The 25,319-nt window shown below is 55.1% G+C and overlaps 1 protein-coding gene across 1 annotated transcript in view; it reads right to left on the reverse strand.

Annotated features, from left to right (window-relative positions):
• TCERG1L (transcription elongation regulator 1 like) overlaps nucleotides 1-25,319 on the reverse strand; it is a 193,003-nt gene that overhangs the window by 140,128 nt on the left and 27,556 nt on the right. The window contains exon 4 of the mRNA XM_047826214.1: nucleotides 11,797-11,976. Coding sequence (XP_047682170.1) covers nucleotides 11,797-11,976 — 180 coding nt within the window. The remainder of the gene's footprint in view (nucleotides 1-11,796; nucleotides 11,977-25,319) is intronic.

Genomic DNA, 25,319 nt, shown 5'->3' on the forward strand with positions numbered 1-25,319 from the left:
AGGCACAACAGAAATTTAAAACTCATGAGAGACACAGAGAGAGCGAGCGAGCGAGAGAGGAAGGGAGAGAGGGAGAGAGAGACAGAAAGCCTGGGAATGCCTTATATCAGTAAATTTAAAAGTTTAGAAGAAATGATCAAATTCCAGGAAAGAAACATATTCCAAAACTGACTCTAGAAAACAAAGAAAACTTAGTCATGCGGTTAGAAAAAAATATCAAATTATTACCTAAAACTCTTCCAATAAAGAAAAATCAGAGGATGAAATAGACTCATAGGTGAATTCTGTCACCCTTCAAGAAACCAACCATTCCAGGGGCACCTGGGGGCTCAGTCGGTTGAGCATCCCACTTTGGCTCAGGTCATGATCTCACGGTCTGTGGGTTCGAGCCCCACTTCGGGCTCTGTGCTGACAGCTCAGAGCCTGGAGCCTGTTTCAGATTCTGTGTCTCCCTCTCTTGCTCTCTGCCCCTTCCCCGCTTACACTCCGTCTCTGTGTCTCTCTCAAAAATAAAAGACATTAAAAAAAAAGAAAGAAAGAAACCAATTACTTCCATCCTACATAAATTCTTCCAGAACGAAGAGAGAGAGAGAGAGAGAGAGAGGGACAGAGAGAGAGAGAGAGAGAGAGAGAGAGAGAGAGAGCTTACTTACTCTCCGAGGCCAGGACGAGCCGGTCTCAAAGGGTCACACGCTGACTGCAATCGCATGGAACCCATCACCACAGCTCAGAGGCTGCCCAGGGACGGGCGGGGCAGCAGTGGAAGGGGCTGATAACGAGCTCAGGGGTTTCCGGGGGTGCAGACGTTCTGGAACCAGACGGCGGTGTTGGGGACCCAGCACGCGACCCATAAAGGACACCGAGGCACACACTGCAAAGTGGCTGATGGTTAATTTCACGTGTGAAAACTCAATAAAACTGCACATCAGCCTCACTCATAAAGGAAGACAGACTTTCGGAAGTTGTCCGTGGGAGATGTTTCTGAGCAAGGACCCGGCGGTCTTCAATCCAGCACGAAGGAGCAGGGCTCCCAGGCCAGGGGCCGGGACGGCAGGAGCCCCCTCCTGCCCAAGGGGACGGCGGGGCCGCCCAGGTGCAGCAGACCAGGGAGGGACCTGACGTGTGTCCTGTGGGCGCCACCAGCTGACCTGACCGGGGAAGAGAGCAGAAAGCTCTCTGGGGCTGGACTGCGTGGGGAGGGCTGGCTGACGGTCCGGACCCTTTGTCAGCCTCTTCTACAAGATGAGGGGCTGCTCCTCCCGGCTCCACACCCACGCCCTCCCTTCACCCCCTTGAGGGGGGAGGGCCTCCCCACCACAGGTAGCAAATGGTGACGCCAGGCAGCTTCCCGGCCAGTACAAAGGTCAGTCCCCGAGAGTGGGTTACACGGTCCTTCTCAGGCTCCGTGCCTGGAACTCTTTCTTATGTTGGATGGCACAGGAGATGTGCCAATTTCTGTGCAGCACAGAGCAAACGAGATGGCTTCTGAAGACCCCTGAGTGGCTGGAGAAGGAATCAGGAGCACGTTCCCTGAGTAAAGCCGTGCGGGTGCCACGGGCTCAGGGATCTGAGCAGAGCAGAGACGTCGATGATGCCTTTAGGGGGAAATGCAACATAATGACCGAGCTGTTTCCTTCTCGGGGCAAGACTGTATTCCCAGGACGGATAACGGGGAAGGACCACGGTCTGTGCGTGTTGCACAAGCAGGGAAGGGGCTATTTTATGAAGCGGTATAATCTTAACAATGCCGCCTAACTTGACCAGTGGAAGTCGCTGCGTCTCCTCCGGCTGCCGAGTCTCCTGCCTGGAAAAGACAGAGCCGCTGCCGTGAGTGTGCACATGAGCCGTCTGAGCCCGAGCGGGTGTGTAGGCAGCACCGGGGGAGCCCAGGTCTGGACTTGTGAGCCATTCGCTACCAGGTAAGGGACGGGAGGGGCAGGCACAGGATAAGAGTACGGGGCCTGGAAACGGTCTGGCAGCAGACAGGGCTCAAGGCAGGTGCCGTGGACGAGGTCAGCACTCCCCTGGACTTCCAGAAATGGGCTGGGGTGTGGATGGAGGGAGAGGAAAGGCCACAGAAAAGCAGGTGGGAAGCACAGCACTTAGACGTCAGGCTGCGGTTCTAACCCTGCGTGCCTGCTCTTCTCCGAGGGTCCCCTGTTGCCACAAAGGTGGTCCTGCAGCCCGTCCCTAAATGGGCCCCACTGCACGGGGGGCGGGGGGGACACGGTGTCAGAAGGGCCTGGGACCCACATGGCTGCCAGCCCTTCCCCGCCGCCAGCTGGAGTGACAGACATCAGGGAAAGGACGAGGGTCTTGCCCTTGGGCGTCCGCCCGAGGGGAGGGGTGAGCCCCCAGCAGCTAGAGTGACGGTCTCAGCAGATAGGGTCCCAGCAGAGCGCGGTGCACGGCTCAGGGTGTCAGTCTGCTCTCTTCCCCCTCTGTCTCCCCTCTGGGTTCAGGCGAGACGGGCTAAGGATTGAGCACCAAGCTGCACTTTGCTCCCCGGGGCACCCTGCCGGCCCACATGGCCTCGGGGAGAGCCACCGCCTTCTGTGTGTCAATCTCGTGACCGATGGCCCACGGGGGTCCCCGATCAACTAGTTCACTGGGTGACAACGTCGACTAGCGCGTTACTCCCTCTGGATGGGTCTGCTGCAAAGCCCGCAGCACCCGGCCGGATGTTCGGTGCAGTGACAATCCACTGGGGTCGGGAGGGACCGCACCGGGGGAGGAGGCTGCGGTCCGGCACTTCCTGACAGGCTGTTTGTGTGGCGGGTACGTGCCCGCAAGAACCTTTAAACCGTCACGCTGGCCCCCGAGGAACGCTCAGCACACAGCGGGTGGCTGGCCGCCGTGGGCGCACCCGCGAATGGCAGGACGGCCGACGGCCGAGTCCTGGGAACCGGGAACCAGGGAGACCACACTGGGCGGGGAACGGGGTCTTGGGTCAGTCATGACCCAGTCCGAGCACTGCTTGTCCTCCCACTGCTTTGGGAGGCGGGAGGAAATCGAAGCAGGGCTCGCTCGCGATCGCTCGGTGATGGGACCCCCGCCGCACCCCCCCCCCCCCCCCCCCCCCGCCGAGAGGGAGACTGCAAGGCCACTGGCCGACTTCCTGGGGGTAAGTAGCTCACACTCCCCATCGCCGGCCTTTATAGAACTTCAAGTACTGTCGGGGTGTCTCGACAGCACGCGTCCTTCCTGGCTTAGCAGTTTCCCAGGAGCACATTTCTCTCAGGACCTAGGGCCATGCTGAGCCTGCAGACCGCCCGCCCTATGCTGGGGGACAGCGTGAGCTGGCCCTGCACTAGGAGTCAGTGCGAGCCCGGCCCTGCTCTGGGGGTCAGCGTGAGCCCGGCCCTGCACCGGGGGTCAACGCAAGCCCGGCCCTGCGCTGGGGGACAGCGTGAGCACCACATCCCAGCTACTCCTGTCGCGGAGGGTGGAGGACCAGCCAGAGTTCTCCAGTTCGTTACGTCAGCGGGCTAACAGTCATCAGGGGCACGTCCCGGAGCCCCGCTCACCACTATCGCACATCCCTCAGGGCCGGGGATCCCAGCACAACACGGACAGCGGCTTCACCGCCACAGGGCTCTCCCAGCGTCTACACAGACAGCCTGCGCCCTGGCCCCCAAGTCCAATGCCGTGGGTCAGCCTGTCCACACTGATGGCAAACCTTGACTCTTCTATCCCACCCTCCCCACACCTGCCCTTCCTGCCCCCCCCCCCCCCAGGATGACCCAGCCCTTCCTCCCTCTGCCGCTCCCGTGACCGCAGTCCCACTCAGGCCAGCCCGGGTCTCCACCACCCCTCTGCTCTCTCCAGATCCCACCCAAGCTCTGCCAGGCCGCCTCCCAGGCCAAGAGAAGGCACGCACCTTGCGACAGCTGTTTGCCCACACTCGGAGGACTTCCTTCCTCCTTCCTTTCGCCTCAGTTTCTACTGTGTTCCAGATGGCTCAGGTTGCCAGAAATCTGGCTGCTGGAACGGCTACTATCAGGGTTTAATCAGGGGACGTGCGGATACTATGTGGTCACAAATGTGACTTACAATGAAAGTCATAAGAGTGAGACGTTTCGTCTCATCCTCCTCAATGCCGTTCTCCTGGGACTTTCCAAATCCCTGAAATAATTATACTTGGTGCCCATACATTTCATGCAGAGTGTCTGTGTGGCCCTGGTATTATTTCCTCACCAAGTGGGTCTGTTTGAGAGTCGAGACCAAAGCAGCTCAGCCCAGAGACCCTTGTGGGTGGGTCCCTGGACCGGCCGCCTCCGAGGGCACGTCAGGGCACGATGCCCCTTCCCGAGCCCCCGAGCGGGCACCGCCCCCTGCCTCGGGTGGCCACTGGCCACGGCCACGGATGCTACTTCCACGGTGCCGCTCTCCCAGATGCGATGGAAGGCCCCGGAAGGAACCCGACGCGAAGACAACACGCTGGCTTGTGGCCACAGCCACCAGGCCTCCTTGGAGGAGGTTTTCCATTAAAGCAACAGCCGACACGTGGCTGTCGTCTCACTCCTCTGGCTCAGACCAGCCCATTTTTCCCACAGTCCCTCCAGGGTCCCCTGTTAAGACAGACTTTGGAAGATCACCAGGCCCACCAGAGGGTCTGTACCACATACACCACTGTGTGTGAGTGTGGCCTGGCCACCATCCTCTGCCCGGGCTGGCCACAGCCTCCCGGTGAAGGCCCCTGTGCAGACGGGGCCGGCCACAGGGCTGGATTCGGTGGACATCCCCACCGCCGGAGTCCTGGTCACCGACTTTTAGCATAAAATGGCTCGATGGATCGTGGAGTGTGAATGTGGCTGCCGGGAAGGAGGGACTGACAGCTCCGGGACGGGCTGGGAGCTTGCTGCCCTGCCCTTCCCAGCACCGGGACGTAGGTGAGGCGGCCTTCACCAGCCCCCCACGCTGCCTCCCGGCTGTAAGGATCAGGATGGGCTGCATGGGGTCCAGGAGCCTTTTCAGGGTGAAAGTCTGGGGTTTCAGGAAACTCAGATCTGACAAGATTGTAGCGACTGAGGCACGGCCTCTGCTTTGAAGTCCTTCACCACTAATGCTGAGCTGATGAGCGATGTCAGGAGCACTTCTCTGGCCCAAACAGTGCTGAGAAAGCCCGCGGCGTGCAGAAGTCTCCCCGTGTCACGACCCTGCGGGTGAGGCCTGGGCCGGGCGGGGTGGGGCACGGGGTGAACCCCGTCACAGCGGACTGTCACCTCTCCGGAACAACACACTGTTACTGGGTGTACCGCGTGCAGCAAAGACGGAGACAGCTCCGCCCTGAGCACTGGCCTTGGTTCTAGACCCACAGTGAATCATTCACGCAAAGCCCCCGCCCTTCTGGATCCGACACTCAGGGTTGGAGGGTGGAGAGAAAACAAGCCAGAAACAGACATTACAGATAATTCTGGATGATGAGAAATGCTACAAACACTGCAGAATGGGGTACCGGGGGTCTCAGACCTGAGGCCTGAATGACAGAGGAACAACCAGCCATGTGTAGAAGACACTGAAGGCAGAGGGAGTGGCCAGTGCAAAGGCCCTGAGGCAGGGCGGGAAAATGGGGACCGGCACAAGTGGCAGCCAAAGCACAGGCCAGGATCACAAAGGGTGGGTTCCAGAGACTCCGGACAGCCGTCTGGAGTTTGCTGCAAGCTCCTGGGAGTCTCAGGCAGGTGAGGCTTGATCAGGCACATATTTCTGAGAAGCCACTTGAGGCTCCCGCGTGGAAAACAGCTTATACCAAAGGGCGCGTTGGGAGCAGAGACTGTGTGAAGCAGCCACAGTCTGAAGGTGGCGCTGGCCCAAACGCAGAAGGTGGACTTGGGCGCGGGCTTCAGGAGGGGCAACGGCGGATGGGCTGGACGTGAGGGGTCAGGCAAAGGCAGGAGCCAAGGGGGCCCTTCAATCGGGCAGACTGGCAGGTCCCCTGGAAGAAGCAGGCTTAACCAGAACCCAGCAGGAGGAACACATTCTCGAGTTCGGTTTTGTTTTATGAGCAGGCCCGTGGGTCGGGAATCAATACTTCCTTCATAGGAAAATGCAGTTTGAACATCCATCAGAAAGTGCAGGTGCCCAGTAGGAAATCAGATCCGTCAACGCTGAGGTCAAGGGAGGAACGGGCCCTGGAGACAAGGCTGAGTGAGTTAGTATCCCCGAGAGGGTTTGGGACGCCAGAGAGGCCGTCTGGCACCCTGCAGAGCCCTGTGCACAGCGCCCCGCCCCCTAGGAACACCAGCAGGGGAGGAAAGTGCTTCCAGAAGGCAGAAGGCCACTGTGCTTGGCATTTCAGAAAACAGCCCGGACGCCCACCAGCACCGGGACACCGGACGCATTACGCGGATTCCCACCAACGACGGAAGGCTTTACCTAAGGGACGCGATTGCATTACAAGCACGTGCATCCTGGTATGACTGAAACAAACAAACAAACAACAACAAAACCGTCATTTTGAGCAAAAAAGGCAATCACAGAAGAACGCGTGAATTACGATATTTACGTAAAATTCAAAAAAGCCTAAATTACACGACACACGTTTAGAGATAACACATACACAGGAAGCACGTTTCTAAAAACGTCAAAGCAACGACTGGCACACAGTCCAGAGTACTCGCCCCGGGGCAGTCAGGAGTCGAGGCTCCGGGGCACAGGGGTACGGAAACATCTACGTTCTCAGGCTCAGAGGGAGGTATTTGCGGGTGCTACTGTGTCGGCGTTCTTTCCGCGTGGCATAAACACACACGTGCTTTTGTATGTGCGACGGATCTCCAATTTTTCCTTTCAAACCGAGAGTGAACTTGAGCTAACGGAGCTGAAGAGTCAGGCATTTCTCAGGGTGGGTGGCAGGAGGGGACCAGCCCCGGGGCGAAAACAGGCCAGGGGAGGACCTTCTCCAGAGCACACGCACTCGGGAGGTCGCTGTTTGAGAGTTAAGGCCGAAGCAGCTTAGCCCAGAGACCCTTGCAGGTGGGTCCCTGGACCGGCCGCCTCCCTCTCTAGGGCACTTCAGGGTTCTAGGTCCCTTCCCGAGCCCTCGAGCAGGTGCCGCCCCCCTGCCTCCGATGGCCACTGGCCACGGATGCTGCTTCAACGGTGCCATTCTCCCAGATGCAGTGGAAAGGCCCAGGAAGGAACCGACGCAAAGGCGACGTGCCTGTGCTACGGTTTGTGGCCACAGCAACCAGCTCCTCCAGACCCCAGGCCCTCCGGGCCCCCGCCGTGGGACGTCCTTTCAGGAAAATCTGCACTTTATGTGTGCAAAGCTCATGTTGCCAACTTGGCCATTTGTAGCTGGAACCCTTGACCTGAGTTCACCGTGGATAGCACACTACACACAAAGCCTTTTTGTTTGTTCAAATCCAGTATCTTTTCTGCTAAAAGCATCTCGATCCCTGTATCACAAAGACGTACGTCTTTCTCACAGAAGCCAAGGAGTCGCAGGCACTTTGGGGTGTAAGCAATTTCGTCGTGACGGTATTTCTGTCCCTGAAAGTCTCTAAAATGTTGATAGGTGTCATGACGTTTTTGATTACAGTGAAGGAGGAAACGATGCCTGGATGAAACAAGGGAAGGCTTCCTCCCCATTCGCCAGGTCATTGTCATGAACCTATTTTAGCATCTGCACACGCCGCTAACGACGGGAGCCACGGCCCCATGAAAGGCGGCGTGGCGGCTTTTCCTGGCTTGTCGCAGAGCTCGGGCGGAGCGTTTCTGATAGAAGAAAGAACAGTCACTTCCCAGCTGCTGTGTGGCAGGACAAAATGTGAAATTTAAACCATTAAATAGTTCTGGAAGCAAAAGAACAGGTGGTAAATGGTCTGCAAGGCAGATGGTGCTTTTTAATCGTTGTGTTCGATCGTCATCCGCTCGGCTAGCGACCGTAACTATCACTCATATTTTACCTTTCTCACTCGAATGCTTGCAAAATGGTGGCAAAGGTTTAAAAATAACTACCGTCATTCGTAAAAAAAAAAAAAAAAAAAAATCAAAAAAAAAAATCAGTTCATTTATTTCCTCAAATAGGGACACCAGTGGAGCCCGGCTGCACCGTGGCCCCACGTGGCCGGAGGACAGAGGCTCCAGGCAGGTTGGGGGGAGGGGGGTGGAGCCCCGGAGGCCGGGACAGCAGCCCTCCACTGGGTGCCTCCTCCTCCCCAGAAACCCCAGGGTCTCCATAAATGGAACACAAGGTACATCTTTCCCCTACGCTCTAACACATAAAGGCCAGTACGAATGGAGGCAAGCAGCATTCAGCTGCAAGCCCACAGAGAGGCGACCGAGGACGCCCGCCTCTGCTGGCCCTCCAGCTGCCACACGCCCTCATCCAGGGGCCCTGCGCTGCCAGCATCGGGGACGGAACAGTCGTGTCTCCAGGCCGCCTTCCCCGCCCCGTGAGTCACCCGTGACTTGGGAGCACCTGTGTGAGAAGCAGCCGATTGTGTGGCTGACGGAACTGTGGGTATTCAAGGTGCCCACGTGCGGTCTGCAGGATGGTCGCCCACATCGGGAAGCCACCAAAGGATGCGGTGCCCAGAGCCACGGGTTCAGCAGACGCAGGTGGGGCCAGGAGAGGGGGACTTACAGGCCAGAGAGGGGGACAGACGAGTGACAGACGCCAGCGCACGGCCCGGGGGATTCCCGAGGAGTGCGCGGGCCCTGCAAAGAGCCACGGCCAGGACCCACTGAGCCGCACGAGCAGGCAGCAGTCTGGAAGGAAACAGCCGTTTGTGACTGGGGAGGAACAGCGCGTGGGGCTTTTCAAATACGGTGTCTCCCTCGAAACGTTAAACCACGTAAAAGGCACTTAACCAAGTGCGGCTCTTCTGGCTGATCGTCTTTCCAACCAGCAGCCTGTTTCCTTCAGGCTCCTTCAGTTACTAGATCCCTGACTCTCCCAGGGGAGCCTAGTCACACGCTCCCTAGTGCAGGTTTTCACGCTTCGTCAAGTGCGGTTCTAGAATATAATCCAGGGTTTCCCAGCAGAAGCACTACCACCTTGGGCCGGATACTTCCGTATCATGGGGCTTCCCCGGGGGTTGTGGGGTGGGGAGTGTCCCTGGCCTCTGCCCCCAGACCCAGGAGCACCCCCCCCCCGACTTATAGTGACCAAAATCTGTCAAACCCCATACCTACCTCCAGGTGAGAACAGAAAGCTAACCCCTGTAGGGCCCCTAAGGCTCTCTGGCTTTCACGACCGAGCCAAAAGCATAACTAAAGTAGTCTAGCTCATTTACCGGATGGGAATGCTGTGAATAAAAACGAGGTTATTCATCTGCAGATGAAGGAAAATTCCCACGCTTTTATGAAATCAGCTTCAATATGGAGCACGCTTCACACATAGGTGCATCTGTCTTCGTCTGTGAAATCTGCTTTGCTGGGGTTGCTGCTCTGTCTCCGCCCCGCTGGCCCCACCCAGCCCTGACGGGACACCTCCTCCTCCTCCCCCTGTCCCCGTGCCCCCCACCCCGTCCCCTGTGTCAGGGGTGTTGGGAATGTCCCAGCTGGCCGCCTGAGCCTGCACCAAGAACGTCCTTCCACCTCACTGAACCTCACCGTACGGAGTTCCTGACTGTGGTTAAGACGAGTTCTGAGGGACGAACCGCTCAGGTGCCTCTAAGCTACGTTTCCCAGAAAGCGTTCAGGGAAATTCTGGAAAGGCTTCACCCCAGCTATGGCCAGTGTTGCTCACTGACATCAAGGGGACACCGCCAGTTCAACACTGCTAGGTGGTGTTATCTCGCCAGCACCCTGCTTTCCGGGGCGCCCAGGGAGGCCCACGCCCACACTGGCTCCAGGGAGGTGCACAGAGCTCCGCAGTCGCCCAGCGGTGCACAGAGCTGGGCGTCATGCGTCCGGACCAGCCCCTGACTGTATTTCATTCCCCCCCCCCCCCATCGCCGGCCCCTCTGCGTCAGCGTGAGGTTTTGGGATCAATGCCACGGGCCGTTTGAGAAGCCATCTCTGGAGTGCCGCCCCTCCCTCCCGCTTTCCGACGGCACATGTTGGCAGTTACGTACAAGACAATGTCACCACTGGTCTCCTGACCGAATACGCGTTACGGCAAATTTGATTACGGGGCCTTATAAAATGCAAACACAGAAAGACACCTAATTATTATGTCACTTTATAAATCATAGGAGGCATGGAAAGTGAAGCCACCCAGGGGCACGTGGGTTTTGGTTCTGAGATTAATTTTCTCAGAAAATACGAAGTCATCCTTAATGAATGCCAATGGACTGATGGATTTTAACTGAAATCTTGACACAACTGTAAATTATGTTCCACACAAGAGATCATTTATGTGTTTTATTTATTTTCCCCATCACACCCTCAATGCGTGTTCACTAACAGCCTAAAATAAGATTGTGTTCTTGAGAGTACAATGTCCCACCGACCAACTAATTTATCAAGCCGGTAGGAAATACGGGCTCCAAAGGTCTAGTAAAAAGACGACATTAGACTTATCAAAACCAATGTCAGCAAACCAAAACGGGAAAAGAACGAAACTAGGTTTTCCTGTTTCTACCATGAACTTGGATGCGTGTGTGTGTCTCACAATCTAGTGATGCTTCCTATTAGCAATAACCTAGCAATTGATGATATTAATGCTAAAATTAGAATTCTAGCAGAGGATTAATATTAGAACACATAGAATATTTTTTTAATTTTTTTTAAGAGAGAGAGAGAGAGCAGAAGCAGAGGAGGGGCAGAGACAGAGAGAGAGAGAGAGAGAGAGAGAGAGAATCCCAAGCAGGCTCCACACTGTCAGCTCAGAGCCTGACACGGGGCTCAAACCCATGAACCGTGAGATCATGACCTGAGCCGAAATCAAGAGTCAGACGCTCAACCGACTGAGCCACCCACGCGCCCCACCATTTTTACCCAGGTCTTATCACATGCGAACCCAACACTGGAGTAGCAGTACCAGCTCTCACGATTGAGTCCTTCCTAAAAGTCCTTCCGAATCAATGTTGTTCTTGCCACATTTAAGGGAAGGACCTGAGCCCGCGTCCACGGGTGGCTTGGACACACGGCCCGCTGGTCACCGTTAACGGACACACCTACAGCTGTGACCACACACGGACAACAGAGCTGCAGCCAGCCCAGGACCCGGAGCCCTCCGTCTCCCTCCCGAGCCCCTCAACACGCACCTGGGTTCCACCGGAGACGGTGGAGTGCCTACCAGCCCCACATCCGCCTCGAAGACCTTCCGGAAGAAGCGCGCAGCCACGGTTAAGGAACCCAAGACCCTTCGCGGCCACGCACGCCTCACGGTCAGCCCTGCGCCGTGGGGACCGCCCAAGCCCCCCACCCCTGTGCTCAGAACGAGCCCAGCCGGCAGTCCTGGGGGAGGGCGTGGCCAGCATTGCGCGTCTCTGGGTGTCACAGACTCAGGCGCTTAGCTAGTTTCCGGCGTGCCGTCTTCGCTTCCTCCCGAGCCCCGTGCGCCAAAACTGAAAACCTCCGGGGATCCTGACACTGTGAGTCACTACGCTACTCCCCAGAGACCCTTGGTAAAGGGAAGCCTCGTCTGTCCAGACGGAGACTTCGAGCTAGGCTTTACGGCAGAAAAAGCCCCGCTTGGCCTAGCAAGAGCTTCTTCGAAGGAACCAGGGTCCATCTGTGCAATCTGACGACGAGCAGCACCCTACCGACTGTCCCTGCCTGGGGGGCCGCGGGCACGGGAGTCCAGGGCTCTGCGGCCGGAGGCAGGCGGCTCCTGCCGGCTCCCCACACCGTGAGCTCTGGACCGGCTCCAGGCGCCGAGCGCCTGTGCTCTGTGCTTACCGGAGAAGGGGGCGGTCCGCAGGGGTATTTTGATGGGGGCCAACGTCAGGAAGTGGCAGGGCTGCGTGCTAGGGGGGGACGGGCCCCCAAGTCCCTCGGGCTCCACAGACAGCACGGCGGCGGCGGCGATGGCAATGGCGGGGCTGCTGCCGACGGGCTTGAGGCTGTCGGGACCACCACCTGCAGAAGAGGGACAGAGAGGTCAGCCCGGAGGTGCCCGGTGGCCGCCAGAGATTGGCACCGCCTCATCGGGCCACACTCGAGCGCCCAGAGAACACGAGCAGCCCGCACCCCGTTCTCAGAAGCCGATACCCAAGAAACACATGGGATGGTTCCCGACCTGTCACAATGTCGACTGGGCACAGAGCACACGCACGCTGCCGTGCGACGTTCGGAGGCACAAAGCCCAGTCACCAGGGGACGTGCGTGCCCTGGAGAGAAGTGGCTTTGCTGCGGTGCACGCGCGTGGCACACACAACCGGGGCTCCTGGCGACAAGGTCACAGTGACTCGGAGCCGCGAGAGGGCCCGGGAGGGGCACGGAAAGGCGGGCGGCGGGCCCGGAGCGGGACGCAGCTGTGGGTCCGCGTGGGGAGGCTCAGCTGCTCCCCGAGGCTGCCACCTGCCCAGCCTCTGCGGCGGAGAAACTCGATACCCCCGTCAGCCTGGATGGCTCCCCGTGAGGGGTCGGGCCCCAAACCTGGAATTCAGGCCGTCTGTTGTCTGTCCTGACGTAACTGGGAAACTGTGACAGTTTGCTTCTGTCTGTGCCTTTCCTGTAAAGTTTTATTTATCATTTATTTATTTATTTTTACTTTTACATTTACATCCAAGTTAGTTAGCATCTAGTGCAATAATGGTTTCAGGAGGAGATTCCAGTGATTCCTCCCCTACGCACAACACCCAGTGCTCATCACAACAAGTGTCCCCCCTGATGCCCCTTCCCCCACGTAGCCCATGCCCCCACCCGCCACCCTCCAGCGACCCTGTTTGTTCTCTGTATTTAAGACTCTCTTTGTTTTGTCCCCCTCCCTGTTTTTATGTTATTTTCACTTCCCTTCCCCTATGCTCATCTGTTTTGTTTCTGTAAAGTCTTTTAGTCCCTAAAATAATTGTGGTTTCTAAGAAATATTCTGCAGCTACCAGCTTACGTTGATGGTTCCAGTTCTGGAAAGCAGTTTGGAAACATGTTTTTAAAATGTTAATATAGATCACAACTTTTGATCTAATGTTTCCCTTCCTATAATCCGCCCACATGTCCAACGTCTTCAGATAAAGGTCTGTAGTGAGAAATTAGAAATACCAGCAAAGGGCAGGTGGTTGTATAAACAACGGTGCATCCACTCAGTGAGACACTGAACGGCCAGTAGAATCACACAAGGAGAAACACTCAGTGCCACAGGGGACGACCCACAACATGCTCAGTAAATAAAGCAAATTACAAAATCATTTCTATTTCTACACCATTCAGTCAACAAATCTATATTTGGTTGACTAGATGCCAAGCATATTCTAGCTCTTAGGGACGGAGCAGTGAACCAAACAGATAGAAGACCTGCCCTCAGGGACCACACCTCCCAGGTAGGGACGATACACAGAATACGCTTTCCTTGTTTATTTGCTTTGTGTTACAGGTTGATGGGCACAATGCCGAAAAGTAAAGCAGGGAGAAAGGATTGGGAATTGGTAGGTGGGTTTCATCTTCACATGGCGTTGTCAGGAAGGTCTGCCCTGGGACGGGAACCCATAGGTGACAGCCTGCAGGAGGCAAGAGGGGACAAGCAGGCCAGGGAGAGGCGAGGATGTGCGAAGGCCCTGAGGCAGGCGCCTAGCCATTGTGTTCCAGAAGCCGCAAGGTGATCAGGGAGGTGCAGCGGAGGGGCAGAGACGAGAAAATGTGAGTGGGGGTGGGGTGTGGGGGTCGGAGCGTCAATGATGGGAGGGTATGATGCGGAGTGGGGGGCATGCTCTGACTTCCATTTTAATGCATCGTCCCGGCTGCTTTGTTGGCAACAGACAGAAGAGGGCAAGCTGGGTTCTGGCTGCCCTCTGCCAGACCCTCCTGAGTCTGTCTTCGTTTCTGTCTTTCCGTATTTTTCACATTCCCTTTGACGGGCATATACAAGTTTTACAAATTTAATTTTTATAGAGCAGTTTCAAGTTTATGGAAAACTTGAGCAGCAAGCACGGGGAGTTCACACATATCCCACTGCACCCAGCTTCCCTATCACCCCGTCTTCTGCTAGCTGCTGCCACTGAGGAGCCAACACCGATACACTGTTATGAAGGGAAGCCCCTGGTTTAGAGCAGGTGCACTGTTTGTGCTGCACACGTGCGAGTCATAACATCATGTGCTCACCTCCACCCTGTCGCACAGAAGGGTCTCACTGCCCTAAAATCCTGTGCTCTGCCTGCTCATCCCTCCTCCCACCCCACCCCTCAAGACCACAGATCATCTTACTGTGTGTACGTTTGCCTTTTCCAGAATGTCTTCTATTTGGAACCACACGTTACGTAGCCTTTTTAGACTGGCTTTGTCCACATATCGACGTATCTTTGACGTCTGTCTTTTCATGGCCAAGATAGCTCCTTTCCTCTTATCACTGGACCACATTCCACTGTTTGGAAGGACCACAGGTTACTTATCCATCACCTCCTGAAGGACATCTTGGTGGCTTCCAAGTGTTCACAATTATGAATAAAACAGCTATAAACATGTGTGAGAACGCGAGTTCTCTATTTGGGCAAACACCAAGGAGTGCGCCCGCTGGACCGTGCGGTACGACAACATGTAGCTCTGTAAGAAACCGCCAGACGGTCTCTCAAAGTGGCTGCACCATTTTGCATCCCCAGCAGCAGCGAACGAGAGCTCCTATCGCTGCTCATGCTCGCGGGCCTTTGCTGTCCGTGTTCTTCTGGATCTTGGCCGTTCTGACAAGGGTGTCGTGGTATGTCCTCATTGCCATGTATGGAGTTACAGAAAAAACGCAAAAAACCACTGTCCTGAATATATGATCTTACTTGATAATAAAAGCCCATTATAGAAACTTTATAAGATGGAGTGAATAAGCGTATCAAAATGTCCCCGCGGCCTCCCCAGCTGAGCACCGCTGGTCTTCTGTTTTGCAGGAATCAGCAGCTTCCCGGCCACGTGGTCCGGCCACCGTCACGGCGCAAGCACAGCTTTGTCGCGAGCTTTACAAAATGAACACTTCCCCTACCATCAAATGGCTCACCCACGTCCAATTAGTAATCGGGGTCTTGTCTTCCAGGTACTAGGCCTGACACTCCAATTTGCCGTATTCACTACTATCCCCCGTCCTAACAGACATTGCCTCCCGTAAAGAAACATGACATAAACGACGGTTTGCCAAAAAAGTTCATTTCTGCATATATTGTTCCAGGACAGATGTTCAGGGTCAAAACAGTGTATTTTTGGGTGCATGTATCACTTTAATGAGGTAGTCGACTTTTGTGGAAGTCGACACACCGCGGAGGCCTCTGCAAACGTTTCTTATTAAGTGTGGCTTCTCTCCCTCGGGATCTATACGTTGAGATGCTCTCACCAGAGGTGTTTAACCACCTATTTGCGCTGCTCAGAGACAGACCTGCCGGTGTAACTCGGCACCAAGTTCCATGGCCTCGGGGACGTGTTGCCTGGCGAATCTGTCTAATAAACTCAACCTGTTCTTTACAATGAGGATGACCTCTTAGCAATAAATGGCAAAGCAACTGCTGACGTTCTCAAAGAAGCAGAGGCTAAATGCAAGAGCGTTTTGTAGATGAAAGTGTGGGGACGTTTATATTATCGTGTGATTTTGTTGTCAGGAATAATACGTCGCTTCCTGATTTCAAGCTATACTATGAAGCGCTACTCACAAAAACAGTATGGTACTGGCATAAAAGCAGACAAATCGGCCAATGGAACAGAACCAAGAGCCCAGAAACAAACCCAAACATAAATGGTCGACTAACATTTCACAAGGGAGCCAAGAACACTCAGTGGAGAAAAGACGGTCTCTTTAGTAAGCGGTGCTGGAATAACTGGAGAAATGAACCTGGACCCCTATCTTTAAAAAATTTTTTTGATGTTTATTTATTTTTGAGAGAGAAAGAGACAGACAGTGAGCGGGGAAGGGACAGAGAGAGGGAGACACAGAACCCGAAGTAGGTTCCAGGCTCTGAGCTGTCAGCACAGAGCCCCACGCGGGGCTCGAACCCGCAAACTGCGAGATCATGACCTGAGCCGACATCAGACGCTCAACTGACTGAGCCACCCAGGCACCTCAAAATTGTTTTTAATGTATATTTATTTTTGAGAGAGAGAGAGAGAGAGAGAGAGAGAGAGTTCAATGGGGGGAGGGGCAGAGAGAGAGAGGGAGACACAGAATCTGAAGCAGCTCCAGGCTCCAAGCTGTCAGCACAGAGCCCGACGCGGGGCTTGAACCCACAAACCACGAGATCACGACCTGAACTTAACCAACTGAGCCACCCAGGCGCCCCGGAACTGGACCCATATCTTACACGACTCACAGAAATTAACTCCAAGTGGATTAAAGACAGAAACATAAGGCCTGAAACCATATGAACCTAGAAGAAAGCAGATATGTTTTGGCAATCGTACCTAAAGGTCAATCAATGTGAACAAAACCAGCAAGCGGGACCATGTCAAACAGCAAGACAAATCATCAACAAGGTGAAAAGACAACCTGCAGAATGGGAAAAACAGTCATTTGCAAACCGTATATCTGATAAGGGGCTTATATCCAAAATATATATCAAAAGAAATATAGCTCCTACCGCTCAACGGCAAACGAATAAAAATCCCAAATGATGCAATTTAAAAATGGCAAAGGATCCCGATGGAAATTTCTCCAAAGAAGATACATGAAAGGCCAACAGGTATGTAGTGAGGTGCCCCACACCACTCATCACCAGGGAAATGCAAACCTGAACCACAATGAGGCATCGCCAGCGCCTGTTAGAACGGCCATCAACCCCAGATAAGATGGCAGGTGCCGGCGAGGATGTGGAGAAAAGGGAGCCTTCCTGCGCTGCTGGTGGGCATGTAAGCTGGTGCGGCCACCGAGGAAAACAGTGTGGAAGGCCCACCAAAAACTTAAACATAGAACTACCCCGAGATCCAGCAAGCCCACTTCGGGGAATTATCCCCAAAGGTAGCGAAAACGCTAACTCACGGATCTACGTGCACTCAAACCCCGACTCACAACAGCTAAGACACGGAGGCTATCCAAGTGTCCGTCGATGGATGAATGGATGAAAAAAATCGTACATAATAGACTGTTAGTCATAAAAAATGAGGAAATGTTATCATTTGTGACAACATGGATAGACTCTGACGGCATTATTCTAAGTGAGATCGTTCAGAGAAAGACACGTGCCACACGATTTCACCTATATGTGGAATCTTAAGAACTACAAAAATAAAAACAAAAAACCAAACTCCTAGAAAGAGATCAGTCCTGTGGCTAAAGAGGCAGGGGGTGGGGGAGGGGGAAGTGGACGGAGGTGTCAAAATGTAAAAGTTCCAGTTATACTATAAACACGTGCTGGCGACCTCACGGACAGCGTGGCGACCGTGGCTGACACCGATGCACGATTTATAGGAATGTGGTTAAAAGAGTAAATCCTGAGTTCTCATCATATGGAAAAAAAAAACGTTTTCTTTCTTTCCTTTGTGTTGTCTCTATATGAGCAGGTGGGTGTTAGCGGAGGCTATGGTGGCGACCATTTTACAACAGATGTAAATCACGCCAACGTGCTGTGCGCCTTAAGCCTATGCAGTATGTCAATTACTTCTCCATAAAACTAAAAAAATGAGTCCATCACAAAGGAACCCTGGGAAGTTAACCTGAGCTGCCTCTTCAAAACACAAAAACAGCTTGGAAAGATATTTCTTAACCTGCTTTGAATTCACTTGGTTACATATGAAAACGCAGCCCTCTCCAGGTCACAAAATCGACTGATTAATCTCAGTGAAGTCAGGACGTTAATAACCAACATCGGCAAAATGATGGTCATAATTGGTGGGTGGGACGGAGAGGAGGCCTGGTCTTCCCGCGGCAAGGGTTTGGCCAGGCTCCAGGCGGCGGAGTAACGTGCGAACTCACCGTGTGACACACGAACCAGGTGGCCGGTGTGACGGAGCAGAACGCGCAGCCCGCCTCCAGCACGCCGGGAGCGCGCGTGAGCCCCGGCACGCATGCGCGTGTGCGGAGGAGCCCGCGCCGGCGGGCCGCGCATGCGCGTGTGTGAAGGAGCGTGTGTGCGCCTGCACGTGTGTGGAGGAGCCCGCGCGAGCGGGCCGCGCATGCGCCTGTGTGGAGGAGCGTGTGTGCGCCTGCGCGTGTGTGGAGACTCGCGTGCAGGAGCCCAGGCGGGCGGGTGCTGGAGAACGGTTACAGGTGAGCGCGCGGTAACAAAATCCCGCGAGCCCAGCTTCGGGAGGCAGTTGGCCGCTTTGTGTTTTTCCTCTCGGTTTCGTTTCCCGCACCCCTCGGCCGGGCATTTACCAAGCATCTCTACCTGCCAGACTGCGCCCAGCTTGCGGCTGGGAAGACGACCGGATGCAAACAGATAAGCGCCCGCAGGTGCCTCCTGCCCATGGACACCGGCCGGCAGGTGCGCGGAGCCAGTGAGAGCCCCGGGACGCCGGCTGCTCCCCCGAGGAAGGCCCCTTGAGCCACGTCTTGGAAGATGAGCAGGCACTGGATAAATTGTGTCGACTGATAATAATTATCATAACTTGCTTTCCCCAAAGGACTGCAGAGAATCTCTTAGTTGAGTAAATAAACAGTGAGATAAGAAGTCCAGCCAAAAGAAAACTGCTAAGCCAGCTAAAAGATAAGCCAGGAAAGCTATCCCATAAGGATTACTTATAAAAAAATCAACGTTTTAAGCAGAACCGTAATTAACCGTGAGCTCTGCTTGAGGACGGGCTGAGGCGAGTGCAGGCCCGCCGCTGGGGGAGCTCCGGGGGCCAGGCCCTCGGCCCCAGGCTGCTGTTTCATCACTGTTCCCACTGTCTACCTCCTTCTCTGACTCCCAACTTGCAAAAGAGCTCTGTTTGCATGTTTTATTCCCCGTAGTCCCTCTGGTACCGCATGAGAAATTCTCCTGTCTTTGTTTGTGGCCAGAGACAGTGGGGTGGGCGAGGCTGAAGGAACTTCACAAGGGCACCTGAACCCCAGAGCGGGTGTGTCTGACCCGAATCCCCCTGCGGGGCTGGCGCCGGGGCCCCACCTGGCTGGCCATGGGCAGTCTGAGACACGTGGTGGACAGCAGCGGCTGGACGCCTTCCTCCTTTGCTGGCCGGAGCCCACCGGGGGCCACACGCACAGGGAGCCCTTGGTCATGGCTGACGCGCTGGCTTACTTAACCCAACACCGGCCTCGGGACCCTGGAGGGCAGGCGGGCCCTCGTCATCAGCTGTGCTCACAGGCAGACTGGCTGTGGACACCCTTCCAGAAGCTTCCTCCCAAACCGGAAGTCAGCCAGCAGCTGCGTTTTGCTTTTCTCAGGACTGGACAAGGAAACGAGAAAGGTTGGTGGCCGTGGGAGCCGGGACGTGGGAGCCTGACGTGGTCAAGGAGTCTAGAACCTCCCAGTGCAGGTACACGTTCTAGGTACGCACTCGGTTCAGATGGCGCTGTCTGTCCTGGTCCCCGGGTCTTACCTCTGCTCCAGGCGTGCTCTTGGCCCACAGGGCCTCAGCTGCATCCTGCAGACCGAAGCAGGGGCAGGCGGTGCTGGAGGGGACGCACCCCTGCTCTGGGCCTCCAGCCACCCTGCAGAGGGACGCGTCACAGAGTCACCAAACACGAAGTTGGGGTTTGAACCGCCGGTGGGTTGCGGAGTAGATAAAGGCTAACCGGTTAGCTTCTGTGTCTTCTCGGAACAGGAGGCAGGCAGTGCACACGTCGTGTGTCTGTGAGAGCGCCCACAGAGGCGAGGGCCCCTAGGTGTCCAGAACACAGAGGGTGCAGAGTAAACAATGGGCGGCTGGCAAGTCCTCGGAGGAGGAAACCTTGCCTGACAAATGCCAGCTGCTGCCTTCTCTGTGCTGAGCCACACATTCCAAAAAATAAACAATCATTAGTTTATTATGTCTATTTAGCAAATGATTTCAGCTCCGGTGGAAATCCTTCAGGCGATATATCTACCAACTGGTAATTATTTCTGCAAAAACGACTGTTCGATGAGAGCGGTGACTTCAGGCTCCTGGCGCATGTGCATGGTGCTCACAGAGGCAAGTCCGGGGACTGCGGCGGGCAGAGGGGAAGGACGCAGGGCTCGGCCTCGAGGCTCCAGCTGCCATCGCCCTTCCTGGCCCCTGAGAGCCTGGACACTCAGCGCCCGGGAGTGAGGACATCCTCTTAGCAGGATGATGATGGGCCATGTGCATCCACATGATAAGCCAGCTTTTCCTGAGGAGCGGAGTCAGAGCTGGGTGGCATTTTGTCTCCTTGTATCGACACTCGGGTGCTATGGTGAATGTGGACCTATAGAGACCCCATCGACATCTCCAGTCTCCCCCCCAACATTCTGCCTTGTTATCTTGGGTGAAGCTGGGCAGACTCAGGATCTCGGAGTCAAGCCCACAGCTGTGGGTGCAGAACTTGAAAATCCACAGTGGTGCTCTGAGCCCCACACCCCCTGATCGTATGATGAAAGTTGTCCATGGATCTTGGATCCTGGCACTGAAGGGGCCACCAGCCCAGATGAATTCGTCTCCTTCTCACAGCCACGGGGACCCTCTGGGTCTCCTCCCAAGGAGCTAAAGGGCAGAAGGTGTGCCTTTGACACGTGTGTCTCTACCAGGGACACCTGACGATGGTTGTTCAGAACGTTCACTGGATCCCAGCACATCCATATGAATGAGCACCCCATCCCCCAGTGGACAGAAGCCCGAATTCCTAATCACGGAGTTAACCCCCCGGGAGCAGGAGCATGGAATTAGGTCTCCTAGCCTGGGTGCTGCAGACGGTACAAGACAAGGACAGATGAGCTATTTAATGCTAACAGGGTGGCAAATTCACTTCGCTTTGTGCATCAATTTAGAAATACTAACTTGTTTTATTTTTATGATGTCATGTAACTTGGTACACAATAACGTGAAAATTCATTTTATTAAAACCAGAGATTAATTATACTACCCCAAAGAACAAATTGCCACTAATACTGGGTAATCTAAATGTCCTGATTGTGGTAATAAACTGAGTCAGGGAAGGAAAGGAGAAGAGAGATCAGGGTGGCAATTTGCTTAAGAAACAACGGACCGTCTAATGGTAGCTTCTACTGAACGCCGTTGAGCCCAGGCCTCCGCTCTGGGCCAGCACCTCCCACGGCAGCCGCTCTCTGGAACCCCAGTGCCATCACAGGAAGGAGGTGATGATGGCCGGCCAAGCTGAACCCAAGGGCTGGCTCGGCAGAGCGCCTGGCCTGCTCTGGACTCACTTGCCATCAGAACACCCAGGACCCAGGCACCCCTACCACACACACAAATTCCTTGGGGGTGGGGCTGTACCTGTAAGACATGCCCAGGTACTGTGCACGCAGTAGGTGCTTAATGGATGCATGCCAATCAAGCGGCTCCGAGACAGCATTTGTCTCCTGAAGGACTCACTCCATAAGTGGCTTAGCGGGTTTCATGGGTCCATACGGACTTGTGAGTCTACTGCTGAGAGGAGCCCGCCTTTGGGGGGCCAACGGTGCACGCTGTCCCTAAAGGCAGTGCGTTTTCCTGTGGAATGCAGTGGCTTTGGTGAAAGATTAACCTTTCGCCTAAAAATAAATGTATTTACATTCCCGAAAGGAAGCCTGAGGTTTTGCTGACCTTGAAGCGGACAAAATCTTATTTGTTTGCACGACAACAAAAGTTGTGTGAAGGGTTCTTTAATGCGTTAAGCAAAACTATGCTGTTTATCATCAGGCAGCTGTTTCAACCCACTTCACTATGCTCAGCGCACACATGATTTACACTCACCTCTTACCTGACTCATAATATCCCCTGGCAGTCATAAAGCACAGGAAATTATTCTCAGCCTGTGTCTCTCTCTTCAGAGACACATTTAGACAGCGATGCCATCAACCAGCTGACGAGTTTTAGGAACCTTCCTGCTTTGCTGCGTCTATCTTCATTATGAAATTAAGATGATTGAACGCCTCATAATGGAGACACCAAATATGCCTTTCCCCTCACCACCTGCCACGGTGGTTCTGTCCCCTGAACTTCCCCAGGTAGATGCATGCGGCTGTTCACTTGCAAGACGGCTCAGGAAGGTAGGTGGGGCATTCACAGATCACGCCAGGGTGACCGTGTCCACACTGACTACTTTCTTCCTCGCGACCCAAGTGCCGTCCCTAAACACAGCCTCTGGAGCAGGGTTCCGTACACATCCCCGATGACACACGGTACCTGAGAATGAACATTTTAAGACAGAAACTTTCAGAAAAACATTCTCATCATATGCTGCCGCTGCTGAAAGATGCCGTACGGAATTCATGTTTCCGTTATGGCAAAATACGGTACAACCACGTCTGTCCTTGAAGAATTGATACCCCAAGTGAGACGAGAGTCTGAGTTTTCAGAATCCAGGCGCAGGTAGAAATAAGGGTAATCACAGTGCTGCTCACACCGAGACTGCAGGGAACAGGAGGATTCGCGGGGCCATTCTCAGAACTTCCGCTCCTGCAGCCCACACGCTGACCGCCAAGGACGAAAGGGACTTGAAATCAGCAGGCTCATTACAGAGATTGTGAAAGATACGGAGGAGGTTTTAGTCCACTTTTGAACCCCGGCCCCTGAATCACGAGGACCCTCGGTGGCAGGTGTGTGCCCGCCCCAGAGCCCCAACAACAGCCCCTGTCACGGAGCCACTGCAGCTACAGGGATGGGCGGCAAGCACCTCCTGCAGGAGGTGAGGTGGTGGCTGGGCCAGGCGCCAGTGACACAAGGGCCGCTCTCTGCTTCTTGCCACGAAGGTTGGTGTTCCCTGTGGCCGTGTTCATGCACTGCCTTAGCGGACCATACGGAGCACCTCAGGGATGGCCTGCCTCATCCGGGGAGCAGTGGCTAACAGCCAAGGGCAGGGTTTATGGTGCAAAGTCAGGCGCTGGCTGGGCTGGGCAAGGATGTGAGGAAAGGACACAGAGGCCTGGGCACTCTTCCGTAAAAGGGCCGGGCAAGGAGGCTGGTCCCAGAGGTCACATCTCAGCAGATCTTAAGGAAGCAGCAGGCGGTGAGCTACAAGGATTTCTGGAGGAAAGGCGATCCAGGAGGAGGGAACAGCAGTTGCAAAGGCCATGAGGCAGGTGCTTGAAAAGTGGAGGAAGCCAAAGGGGCAGGGGCTTCCTGGGAGGTGGGGAGGAGTGACAGGGGGTGAGGGGGGACCACCATGTGCTTTGGGTTTCATTCCGCATGTGGATGGGGGCTTTGCTCACTTGCCAAGGCTCAGGCTGAAGAAAAAGCTAGAAAGCTTCACAGACGCTCCCGGAGAGAAGCCGAGAGAACCAGGCTGCTCAGGAGGCCACGTGCAGTGGCCACTGGCTGCACCCCGCCCCACAGGGCCCCAAGGGCTTCGACTGGGGACCCTGACCCCACAACTCCAAGCCTGTGGTCTTGGGAAGGATCTGAGCTCCCAGAGCCTGCATGGGTCACCTGTCTGTAACACACACCTCCGCAGGGTCACATCTGTGCAGTGCAGGCAGGGCGTCCCACCCCCACCCCCAAATTATCTCCACACCTGAGCCCCTGGGGTCTTTCAACACTCACAGCTGACCACCCTCCTGCCTCCAGGCTGCCCCGAGAGAGGCCGTCAGGTCCCTGAAGGCTCAGGCTCTGTCCTGCCACAGGAGCTCTGCCTGGTCACCCCGATGGTTTCCCATGTCCCCCTTCATGATGACCCACCCCCTCTAGTCCCCGCACACTTCCCACCCACCCCCCCACATACCAGACATTGTCAGCTGCGCACGCACTTATGAGTTCATCCCCTGAAAGCCTGTCTCTCTTGCAGCCTCAAAGCATAACGGCCAGGAGACCTTGGCCGGCTGGTTTAATAATGCCCTTCCAGAACCTGGTCTGGCCTCACGGCAGCACCAAGTGTCCCCAGACACTGGCGTCCACAGAGCCTGTGTGAGGAGCCGGTGACCAGTTCCCCTTATAAAGCGGTATGAACTGCACACAGTTCATGCTCAAGTAAAAACGGGTCATCGTCCTTGCAAGTTTCAGGTGTTGCAAACATGTGCTGCCTTCACAACGGGTCCGAGGGAGGGAGGGGGGACAAAAGGAAGGCAGAGGCAGGCAGGTAAGCAGGAACACAAGATGCTTGGTGCACTGTATTGTCATAACCACCATTCCTATGTGTAAATCCCAGGCATCGCGGTATGCCTTGACTTCTTATGACCAAAGCACTCCCAGGAGGGGCCAAAGAAACTCAGTACCATCATTGGCAAGAGCAAAGCGCACAAGCCCTGGAAGAAATGACAGATGTGTGCCACGCATGTGACAGCACCCGAAGCAGAGAAGACCATGGTCACATCAGTCTGGAGTCCATGAAAATTCCCAACAAAGGAGATGGGAGATCAAGATGGACCCAGAAGGAACACAGGCCACCCAGTGTCCTTCAACAGACCCACCTCAACGTACTGAGTCCTCAAAATGATCCAAAGGAATGGAAGGTGGATGAGTGAGTTCAGAGCTTTAGCAGGTCCCCAGTGGCCATAACACCCAAGGCAAACTTGTCTCAGCCCACGTTCAACCTCCCCTTCTGCCTTCCAACATAGTGGTGAAGCCACACCCTCAGGCGTGCACCCTAAGCCCACTGGAGATTCCCACCGGGAGTCCACTTGGGGGAAGCTTCTCCCCATGTGGCGGGGCCCAGCAGACCGAGCCTGCATCCCTCAATATTAAGCTGTGCACGGCATCTGCACCTGCACAGGAAGACACCTGTGCACACACCCCCGTCCCCTCTGTGGCTGCGGTGTGTGGAGTCAGCGGCACCTTCACCCGAGGGCCGTGGAGAAGCCCTTGTGACAAGCTCAGGGTGGGCAGCGGTGGGCCTCGCCACCAGAGACTCTGCAGCCAGAGGCGGACGGTGGCAGGCTGTCCTGGGCCCTGTCTTTTCCTTCCTCCGACATAACCGTGGAATCCAAGCCAACCCCGTGACCCCGCCCTTCCTCTCCTCTCTAGACCTTTAGACTCAGTCACAACGTTTCATTCATAAAACGTGTGGTCCTCGGCAGGAACCGTTTCCCTCTTCGTCAAGCCTGAATCAGTGTCTCTGTGCCTCTTTCTTGTGATCTCAACGGCAATCATCTACCGCCAACAGTCACTAACCTGCTTCCTTCCCTTGCAAACTGTAACACTCCATTCTCTGCATAGTCCAAACCACACTCGGTCTTCCTTTTAATGAATCAGCAGATGTTTTCTGAGTGTCCATTATGTACGAGGTCTCGCGAACACACGCCTAAAGGACACCGTGCATCCCCCACCCTGCATAATGA

Source organism: Prionailurus viverrinus, chromosome D2 (assembly GCF_022837055.1).
Source record: "Prionailurus viverrinus isolate Anna chromosome D2, UM_Priviv_1.0, whole genome shotgun sequence".
In the NCBI taxonomy this organism is placed as follows: domain Eukaryota; kingdom Metazoa; phylum Chordata; class Mammalia; order Carnivora; family Felidae; genus Prionailurus; species Prionailurus viverrinus.